Source organism: Eulemur rufifrons, chromosome 1, assembly GCF_041146395.1.
Source record: "Eulemur rufifrons isolate Redbay chromosome 1, OSU_ERuf_1, whole genome shotgun sequence".
Classification (NCBI taxonomy): Eukaryota; Metazoa; Chordata; class Mammalia; order Primates; family Lemuridae; genus Eulemur; species Eulemur rufifrons.
Window position 1 is genome coordinate 32,492,141 of NC_090983.1, and position 10,926 is coordinate 32,503,066.

At 37.2% G+C, this 10,926-nt stretch overlaps 1 protein-coding gene across 1 annotated transcript; it reads right to left on the bottom strand.

Annotated features, from left to right (window-relative positions):
• Positions 1-1,282: 1,282 nt before the first annotated feature.
• Positions 1,283-10,835, bottom strand: MAIP1 (matrix AAA peptidase interacting protein 1). The gene is made up of 5 exons (XM_069468840.1): positions 10,328-10,835; positions 6,416-6,487; positions 5,847-5,973; positions 3,763-3,910; positions 1,283-1,558 (listed from the first exon to the last, which is right to left on the bottom strand). Exons 1-5 carry the CDS (start codon positions 10,781-10,783, stop codon positions 1,480-1,482), a joined length of 882 nt encoding a protein of 293 aa, XP_069324941.1. The 5' UTR covers positions 10,784-10,835; the 3' UTR covers positions 1,283-1,479.
• Positions 10,836-10,926: the final 91 nt, after the last annotated feature.

Sequence of the window (10,926 nt, forward strand, 5' to 3'; positions counted from 1 at the left end):
TCCCAATTTGTGAACTGCCTTTTAATTGTCTTATGGTGTGTTTCAAAGAGTTTTAATTTTAATAAATTCCAACTTATGTATTTCTTTCATGGATCATGCATTCTATGTCCTAAGAGATCTTTGTCAATTCCAAGATAGCGAAAAATTTGCTTCTTTCTAGAATTTCTAGCTTTAGCTTTTGTTTAGGTCTATGGTCCATTTTATAATCTAAATTTTGCACTAAAATTGTATATGGTGTGAGGCAAGAGTGGAGGTTCATTTTCCATATGCATATGGAAAATCAATAATTATTCCATTTGTTGAAGATTACCTTTTCCTCATTGAATTACTTTGGCACTTTTATCAAAATTCAATTGTCCTTATATACATAGGTCCATTTCTGAACTCTATTCCATTGGTCCTTAATATTTCTTATAAAACTTATCTATTGGCAACAAATTCTCTTATCTTTTCTCTATCTGAAAAAGACTTTCTCACCTTCATATTTGAAGGATATTTTTGCTGAATATAGGATTCTAGGTCAATGGGTTATTCTTTCAACATTTTAAAGATGTCATGCCAAGGTCTCTAACTCGAAGTTTGAGAAAAGAAGTATGTAGTTATTCTTATCTTGGTTGCTCAGTATGGAATATGTCTCTTTTTTTTACACCACCAGTTTTTACAATTTTTGCTGGTTTACAACAATTTCATTATGATGTACTTGGTGAGTTTTTTTTTTTTTTAACGTGTTACCTTACTCGTTGAATTTCTTGATTCTGTGCGTTTATAGTTTTCATCAATTAAGAAAATTTTTAGCCATTATTTCTTAACACATTGTTTTGTCTCCTCAGCCCCAATTTCTAGAACTTCAAATACAAGTATATTAGAACAGTTAATATTATCCCACAGGTAGCTTTGTTCTATTTTTTTTTTTACTTTGTGCTTTAGTATGCTTCAAATTCACTGATCTTTAGTTTTGCAGAGAACAATCTACTGTAATTTCATCTATTCCTTCTCATCTAGCTAGTAACCAAGGAGGGCAAAATAGCAGCAGTGATTTTTTTTAAAAATAACTCTTATACATACTTGATTAATGGTATAAATGTATTGGCCACGAATAAAATATTTAAGGACTATTAATTTAGAAATAAGTAGTTTTTAATACTGCATTATGTCTATAAAATTATAGCTTGTGTGTATATAGGTATGCGTGTATATATAGCACACATGTATGTAGCATTGGAAATGATATTGAATCTGACACCAACAATGCATTATTATTGTTTTATTTTTTCATTTTGAGCTCTTTTAAAGAAGGTGATAACAATCTGTGGAAAATACTTTATTGTATCATGCCAACATACTGCAATGAATATTTCAAAATAATACAAAAGTAATTCACAAACTTGATTAAGTGAGATCAAATGATCCAAAAATTTTTCTTCCTTAGTTTGTCACAGCAATTGCTAAAAGTCCATAAGCTGATTTTTCCAAGAAAGATTATTCTAATAACTTTGAGTGTTCAATCCGTGCAATGGTCCAGTCAGGCTTTACTCCTTGTGTAAACTCCCTCTGAAATCTAGGAAAAACATTGCAAATAGTGTGAATGTTACATCAGCCCAAATACCTCTTAGATAACTATATAATTTGCAAGTGTATATTAGAGGAGTTTTTAGCAACAAGCTAATAGTTAATGGCAAATCGAAATCAAACAAAAAAAAAAGTTTAACCTACCAATTCAATCACAAAAAATATACCCACAAAAATTGAAGTACATTCTCAACTAATGTGAGTATTTTTAATGGACTAATCTACATTTAACATCTGCCAGCCTGAGAGAAACTTGGATATTATTCTGTTTCAATGCTATTACACATGTCTAATATGAGGAGAAATAAATTGGACTCTGATGGTGCAGGCAGCATTCCAAATATATAAACTAGCATACAGTAAGACTTGTTTTTCAAATAACACTATTACCAGTTTAAAAATAAACAGTGGAATTCAGTTTATGTACCTTAGATCAATCTTGAAAATGATGTTTATGAGCTGCCCATGGTTTTAGTAAGGAACATCAGAAGGGACAAAATTTAGTACTGATGACAGTGATCCTTAATTATAAATGATGTCTTAAAAACAGATAATTTAGTAGATTCAAATTAAGTATTTAAATGTATAGAATATTTTGGGCAATTACGAATATAGTAAAATTGAAAAAATAACACATTTCTTTCAAGAAAAGTAAAAAGACGAGGATATATGAGGGCTGTCTGGAAAGTATCCAGCCATTGTATCCATGTATCCATCGCTGGATACTTTGCGGACACCTCTCATAATTCTCTTTTACCTCAGTAAAAAAGAATACATTTTCTTTCTTAGGCCATCTTTGGAATGTGTTTGTTATTTTAAAGCAAATTTATATAACCTTAGCAATATAATAATATTCTCTTTTGAATATTAAATTATGCCTCCATTGACTTGCTCCAGTTGTCCCACTGTTCCAAATTTTGTTAGCACAAAAATGCAATATGGGCCGGGCGCGGTGGCTCACGCCTGTAATCCTAGCACTCTGGGAGGCCGAGGTGGGCGGATCATTTGAGCTCAGGAGTTCGAGACCAGCCTGAGCAAGAGCGAGACCCCACCTCTACTAAAAATAGAAAGAAATTATATGGACAGCTAAAAATATATATAGAAAAAATTAGCCGGGCATGGTGGCGCATGCCTGTAGTCCCAGCTACTCGGGAGGCTGAGACAGGAGGATCGCTTGAGCTCAGGAGTTTGAGGTTGCTGTGAGCTAGGCTGACGCCACGGCACTCACTCTAGCCTGGGCAACAGAGTGAGACTCTGTCTCAAAAAAAAAAAAAAAAAAAAAAAAATGCAATATGTTTCTTTTAAATAAGTTGGTCACTCCCTACTATGCAATATCTCCTTAAGGGAAGAATGCCTTTAATTTTGTATCTGAACCCCTACCAGAGTACTTGGCACACAGATAGATGATCAACAGATTCTTAGTAAATGAATGGTCCATGTGCCAATTATGGCAGATTTTATTTTCCAAAGATGGACACAACTGTACCTCCCCTCACATGTGCTCTTCTACAAGCTGGCTCTGCTGTCTGTTACCCCATAAAGTGGTGGAGTCTCCCCACACCTTTTGAACTGTGCAGGTCCTATGACTGCTTTGACCAATAGACCATGGCAGTAAAGACGTTCTAATTCTGGGCATAGCCCTTTTCTGATCTAGCAGCTTCCATTTTTTGCTTCTTGGAATCCAACCACCATGTAAAAGATGTGACTAGTCTGAAACTACTACAAGTCCAAGCCACAAAGGAAAGGCCTAGAGAATGAGACACGATGGAGAAGCCAAGGAGCACCAAAGGGCCACACAAGTGAAGAAACCATAGTGGAAACGAATCCTCCAGCTTCTGCCACTCCAGTGGATGCCAGGTGAAGCAGAGAAAACCCATAACTGAGCCTATCCAAAATTCCTGAGCAGTGAAATAGCAGGAAAAATAAATGGCTGCTTGAAGCCACTGAGTTTTTGAGTGGTTTGTTACACAGCAATAGATAGCTGAAACACCATTCAATTAAATTTGGCAACATTACCTCTTTCTAATTTCTTAACACTCCTGTTTCATATCCAGTTTGTCTTTATGACCTTTTCTCTTCATTAATAACTTGTGAAATTTCAATTCTTTTCTCCCTAAAATCCCTTTAGTTTTTATACCATCACTACCTTCCATTTTTTAGAGAATGGAAACAACGAAATGTGATTACACTTACTCATAGCTTGCACTAAGAAGTTGTTTAGTTTCCACATTCTGATCTCCCAACTTAACCTGGAATACACTGGCTCCTCTTAAAGTTTCACTGGGGATGTTGGCACTGGTTAGATACCAAAAGCACATCAGGATATTAACAAACTTCCTTCCTTAGAGAAAAAACATACACACATACACATACAAATACAAATCACAATAATCCATCATCCATATATCCAAAATGAAATCAGAAATTGGCAGTAGTTATACAGTTGCTACAGATTAAATTCTGTGCTTATGTGGGTATAACTTTAAAGATACCTGTACTGATACTTTCTTATTTTTAGAAAATCTCTTAGCATTTATGACATACTTGCTTTCTTCTCTGCATTTCAGTAACAAAGCTACTATTTACTGAGCAAATACTTTGCTAAGTATACTAGGTGGATTATATTCAATTAGTGGCATTTTCTAAAATTATAATAATTTTATGAGATATCTGTTGCCAAACCCAAAATGCAGAAGAAAAAATATTTTTTGCTGCTAAATAATTAACTTAACTCAACTTCCAGAAAGAAGAAAGGCTTTTATTCCACCCTAATTCACTTTGCTGTGCCTGGTGATTCTGACAACTTACTGTGTAAAAATCAGTTAGTGACCATAGGGTTGAGACGCAATTTGAAATATTAGGAAAGGAGAAAATATTTATCACTAAAAATACCTCTACAAATGTTTCAAAGTAAAATGTCCATGAAAACTTTTCTAACCATTAAGAATCTTTTGCAGCAATTTCGATGGAACTAGAAACCATTATCCTAAATGAAGTATCTCAGGAATGAAAAAACAAACACCACATGTACTCTCTAACAATTGGGAGCTGAATTATATGGGCTCAAAGTTATATAAAGGACATTGGAAACTAAGAAGGGGGGAAGGTGGCAGGGGGTAAGGGGTAAAAATTTAACTATTGGGTACTATGAACACTATTCCAGTGATGGGCACACTAAAAGCCCCAACTTAAGCCTTATATAAGGTATCCATATAACAAAACATTTGTACCCCCCCCTTAATATTTTAAAATAAAAAAAAAAAACTGCTTTGGGAAGTATAGAAGCAGAGGCTACATACATTTCCTGTATGGCTGGCAACATAATACATATGCAAACACAGTCATCTTTTAATATCCATGGAGGATTAGTTCCAGGACCCACTGCAGATACCAAAATCCACAGACGCTCAAGTCCCTTATATAAAATGGTATAGTATTAACATAACACATATCTTCCAATATACTTGAAATCACCTTTAGATTACTTATAATACCTAATATTAATACAATGTAAATACTATGTAAATAGTTGTTATACTGTATTGTTTAAGGAATAATGAAAGAAAAAAATCTGTACATATTCAGTACAGACGCAACCTTTTTTCAATACAAGGTTGGCTGAATCCACAGATGCGGAACCCATGGATGCAGAGAGCCAACTGTATGTGTAGAAGAATAAATCAATCAATGAATTTTTAGGAATGCTATAGGAAAAATATATGTATTGAACAAGGAGAAGAACTATATTACCATTAAACTTCCCTCCCACTTTTCTCATTATCTTCAAATATTATAAATCCAATTTGGAAGTTCTGTAGTTAATCTCATTTTCAAATCAGTCTTTAGCTGGCACTATCTACTTTGATTTTCTTTTACTCCTTCCTTTTTCCACATATCATGCAGCTGGAAATTTAAAATGCGTATTTGTTTCAAGTTAGGAAATCTAAGACATAAATATTTTCAAATTGAGACATGGGAGCAGCTCGTCCTAAATAGACTATTTTTATCAACATAAATGATAGTGTTTTCTCCTGTGAATTAAATAGTGGTAGGGAAAAGTTCTAGATAGAAAGGCATAAGGAACTACTACCATATCTTAACTCTTTCATAGCTGGGTCTTTAAAGAATAACTATATCATTTTCTTTGAAGTTCTATAAATATCCACTTGTACAGACAAATCCCCACTATTTTGTGATTATCCACCAGTTTAATCTGGACAATTATGGATCATTTAAATTTAATAGTAAATTTAAAGTTTACTATGCTCTAGCATTACCTTTCTCATCATAGTAAATGGAGATGTCTCCTGTTGACGTATATACAATTTCATCCACGTCAGCAGCAAGGGCATTTTTATGGTTGTCAGGGAGTGAAGTAATCTTTTCTTTCAATACATGTAGCACCTAAGTTTGGAAAAAGCAAACCAATTCAGTTTTTGAAAACTTTCAAAAAGTGACCTTTATCATGGAATGCATTTTTCTAAATCTATTTTTAAATTAACTACCATATTTACTCATCCTCAAAAGCAAGACTGACAGGTATCTCTCCCAAAGCAAGAGTACAGATTCATCTAATTCTTCACCTAGAAAATTTCTAACCAGAACATTCTATATAATAGCAATTGAAAGACATCATATTTACTTACTTATGCCTTATGTAGCATGAATTATTCTCCATGCTTTTATATGGCCCAAAGTACCCAAAAAGACAGACACATAGACTCTACTTTGGCTGCCGGCACACACACTGTTTTTAAGTATTAAATGTAAATAAGGAGATTGTGTATCATTCTATTGCAAGAGAGTAATGTGTTTATTTTAAAGGAAACTTAAAAGTATACTTTACCTCTTTGGCCACAAGTTCTTCCAACAGATCAAATTTACACTGTGACAGCAACTTGGATACATGAGCAAAAGCCTTTAAAAAAAGTGGGAAGATGGTGGCATTATTTCAAAATACCATGAAAAATACCATAAAATGCTCATACTTAAGTGGCTAAGTGTAACAAAGACTATTTTATGGTAAAGGTGATAAATAACATCAAATACTAATATTTAATACATCAGCACTAGGCATGACTCCTTCAATATTGGTTGACTTTTCTTATATGGTCTTCCCACATATATAGTACTAAGTGAACTGACTGGTAGTTATGTATCTACTCGCAGGACCTGGGAAATGATGGTGTGTGGTATACACAGCAGATGCCTCAATAAAAATCCTCCTATATATTTCCTTTTAAAATAATGAAGTAAACCACCATCTGACTGTTATGAGCCACCTCTTACTCATGCACAGATAGCAGTTGGGAAGCAGCACAGTTTACATCGTACTGGGAGTCTGGAAATCAGCGTTGCAGTCTGAATCTCATTAGGAGAGATAAGGCAGGTTTGAGGAAAGTGGGAGAAAAGATAACAGTTTACAGGTGGAGAACCTTTGGCCTTGGGGCCACATGTGGCCTTCTGGATCCTTAAATGAGAACTTTTGATTGAATCCAAATTTTACAGAACTCCTTTAATAAAGGGAGTAACTGGGACTGAAAGTGAGTGTCCAGTTAATTTTTTTTATTTTTTGTAGAGACAAGGTCTCACTATGTTGCCCAGGCTGGTCTTGAACTCCTGGCCTCAAGCAATCCTCCCATCTTGGCCTTCCAAAGTACTAGGATTACAGGTGTGAGGCACAATGTCCAGGCCTGGGAGCATACAGAAGAGCCAGCTAATTTAATCTGGCAGGACCAGAGAAGGATTCCTAAAGGAAGTAACATCTAAGCTGAAATCTGAAGAACTGGCAGGAGAAAGGGGATGCATAGGCCCATCAGACAGAGAATACTGCATAATTGTTATGGGCTGAATTGTGCCCTCTTTTCTCTCAATTCATATGTTGAATTTCTAACCTCCAGTACCTTGGATCATAACAGTATCTGGAAACAGGGCCTTTAAAGGCATGATTAAATTAAAGTGAGGCCATTAGGCTGGGCCCTAATATAGTATGTCTGGTGTCCTCATAAGAGAAGGAAACGAGGACCCACAAAGAGACACCAGAGGCACACATGCACAAGAAAGACCATACAGTGACACTGTGAGAAGTCAGCCACCTGGAAGCCAAGGAGATAGGCCTCAGGAGAAACCAACCCTTCTGACACCCTGGTATTGAAGTTTTGGTTGTTCCCAGTCTGTGGTACTTTATTATGGCAACCCTAGCAAATTAATACAATAATGGAGTTGAATTTTGAGAAAATGTACATGCCCAAATGGATTCAAGGACTCTTCGCAAACACTTTGGAGGCATTCAGGGTTCAGAGATATATATGTTTTGGTAGGTCTTCATGTGCAGAAGATGGGTGATAATTTGGGCAAAAGAAACAAAGACTATCATGTTGAAATTCAACCATTAGACTCTAGTTTGTGTGGCCACAGATGAGCACACCTAAGCAAATTATCCTAAAAGGTAATAATGAACCATTAGGAGGCTGCCTTGATAAGGTCTTGATGATATAGAAGTGTTCAACCTCCAGTGGTTTCTAGGAGATAGCCTTTTTTCCCCATAGGATAAACTGTACAAGCAAGATATAAGAAAATAAACATATATGTCATATGCACTTACCAATAGTGAGCAGGACCTGTGGAGCTAACATGAGGCCTATATAGCAATAGGCCACCTATTCCCCTGGCCCATGTGATGAATAAAACGCTTGCCTAGATTGTATTTAACTGTCTCCAATCTTTAATGACTGTGGAGGACCAAGACTGTCTCAAGATCCAACTGTTGTAGACAATGCGCCTCAGCACTTACTAGCTATGCATCCTTCAGCTAATCATTTCATCTTTCTGGTGCTTGGTTTCATCACTTGTAAAGAAGGATTAGAGTATAAAAGGTGTCTTTACATTTTCATGTTCTATGATTAAAAAATAAAAATCTTAATGAACATGATCTAATTGATATTCACAACCTAAGATAACATCTTATTACTGGGAGACAAGCCTAAGGAAAAAGGGGAAGTGAAGCCCAAAGAGTAGATAAACTAGATAATGTTTTGCATCAAATTATTCCTAAACCCTAGGTGTATGCCCACAAGGGAAGGTACAGTTGTATCATGACAGTAGGGAGGAGGTTTTTGGCCATGTCCTTATAAATTTTAGGTGATGACGAACTGATTTGCTTGATCTGAATGGTATGTTCAGTAACCACTGGTCTAAGGGAATCACTAAATATTCGCCACAGATGACCCCAGATATTCTTTTTGGAAGTCAGAATGGTTAACTGCACAAAAATCGACTTAGGTAAAGCAAAAGTAAATACAGACTGGCTGATGAAGGGATGGAAATACTGCTTAACAATAAGGAGAGAGGAGGCTAAAATAGCTAACAGCTGAAGGACCATTAGGATCAGAAAGTGAACCAGAAAGTGCTCTATGCGCCTCGGTGTGTACAGACAAAACAGGGACCAAGGTCTGATTCCTGTCCATCGTGGGGAGATGATTTCCTTTCCTTGCTGACACATAAATGAACTGATACAGTCACTACATGTCATAAGGTGGACAAGCTTACACGTTATCAGAGGGCATTGCAGAGAATAGTAGGATAACGTCAATTTACCTCTGCATAGACAAAAGACTTTGAGAACTGATGTTAGCAGAGGCTTATCCCTTAATTATGATGCTCAGTTAATCAAGTTGCTCTTTGATTTTTAATTTTCTTATAAACATATACATATAGTAGTCAAGAGTTGATTCACGGAAGCAGGAAACAGGAGTTAATATTACACTAATTACATAAAATTTTTTTTTTGAAAACATTTAATTTATAATTGATAGGTCACAGAAATAAATAGAAATGAAACAATCTTAAATAAATTAGGAGTAAAAATATTAATACTAGTATACAATATTGTAAAATGATTACACTGATGGTATGATTTTAAGGTATATGGAGGTATGAACTGGAAAACAAATCATGACCATTGTTTATCAATAGTTCTGCAATGTTTGTAAATAACACTAAGAAAGCCAAAAGAAAGGTATAGATGGCTCTTTATCCTAAAAAAAAAAAAAAAAAAAAAAAGCATGTACACACAAATTCTGCAAATAGTCTTAGGACCCAAAGTGACCATTATGTGGTGAGGGTAAGGCAAAGTATCATCAGCCATTCAGAAAGAGGGGCATAACTGACAGAGTCAGGGCTGTGAATCACCAAAGGCTACCTATTCTCAGTGTGCAGGGTGCTGTGCACTTATAAGTAACCAGGTAGTCAAAGCAAATTCTTTGAAAAGGTAAAATCTCCGGGTTATTCCTTAAGAAGTATGAGGTGGTGGTATAGCACTTTGGAAATGTTATCTCATTTATTCTTCAATCCTATCCACTCATTAATTTATTCAACAAACATTTATGAAGTGCCTACTTTGTGCCTGGCACTGTCTTCCCGATTTTGCAGATTTGGAAAATCATGCTCAGGAAAGATAAGGCCATATAGCTTTCCAGTGCCAGAAACAGGCTGTGAATCCACTTGTCTGATTCAAAACCTGCAGAGAGTGAAGAGAGCAATCGGGGGACTTCATTCTGGTCTCTCAATGGAACCCTTCATTCTCAGCGACCGTACAAAAACACACCCAGAAGATTAAGTCCAGAAATGGATGGAGGGCTCTGGGCCGCCACTACCCACGTTTGATCACTTAGGTGAAGAAACCTCACCGCTAAACACTTCTGCGTATAACAGCTGAATGCATGAGACGCGGACAGGTCAACCACGGAAATACACACACCTGCTTCGCCCCCTCAGAGAACTCTGCGATGCTGAACTCTTTGTCAAAATAGGCCCAGATGAGGAAGGCGTAAATTCGAGTCCGAACCCAGTTGATGGGGTTGGAGAATCCCAGAATGATCATCTTGGTTTTCTGGCGCTGCTGGGGCTGCTCCTCCGTGCTGTAGCTGCGCCGTGAGCAAGCAGGGAAACAATCAAGGGCTTCGGGGAGTCCCCGAAGGCTGAGCACTGGCCGCCGAAGGCCCTGGGCGGGCAGCGCAGAGGCCGCCAAGGCCCAAGTGCTTCGGGAAAACGGGGCCGCTCCCGAGCCGAGGCGGCGGCGGCAAAGGTAGCAAAGCCTGGCCAGTGGCAGCTTCACCTCGGTCGCACCAGGAGTCCAGGGTCGGACGGCCCCGCTGGGCAGGGACCGAGAGAGCAGCAGCTTAGGTAGCAAACGAGCGGCCAGCGCCATCTTCATGACCTTTCACCCCTCTGCTTGCCTGTGCTGTATTGAAAGGAAGTCGGTGGGAAACCACTCAGCGGTGTGGGAGAAGAGACTGGAGAGCAATGTTGGCCTATTGCTGCCACCTCTGGTGAGTCCGCCCCATTCTGGCTCTCCAG

Bases quoted from the DNA above. Each gene is read 5' to 3' on its own strand.
- MAIP1 (XM_069468840.1), bottom strand. From the start codon at position 10,783: ATGAAGATGGCGCTGGCCGCTCGTTTGCTACCTAAGCTGCTGCTCTCT. The intron at 5,974-6,415 runs GTAAAGTATACT...TTCCAAACTTAG, and splicing joins AAGAACTTGTGGCCAAAGAG to GTGCTACATGTATTGAAAGA. The intron at 3,911-5,846 runs GTAATGCTAGAG...TTTTTCTCTAAG, and splicing joins CATTTACTATGATGAGAAAG to GAAGGAAGTTTGTTAATATC.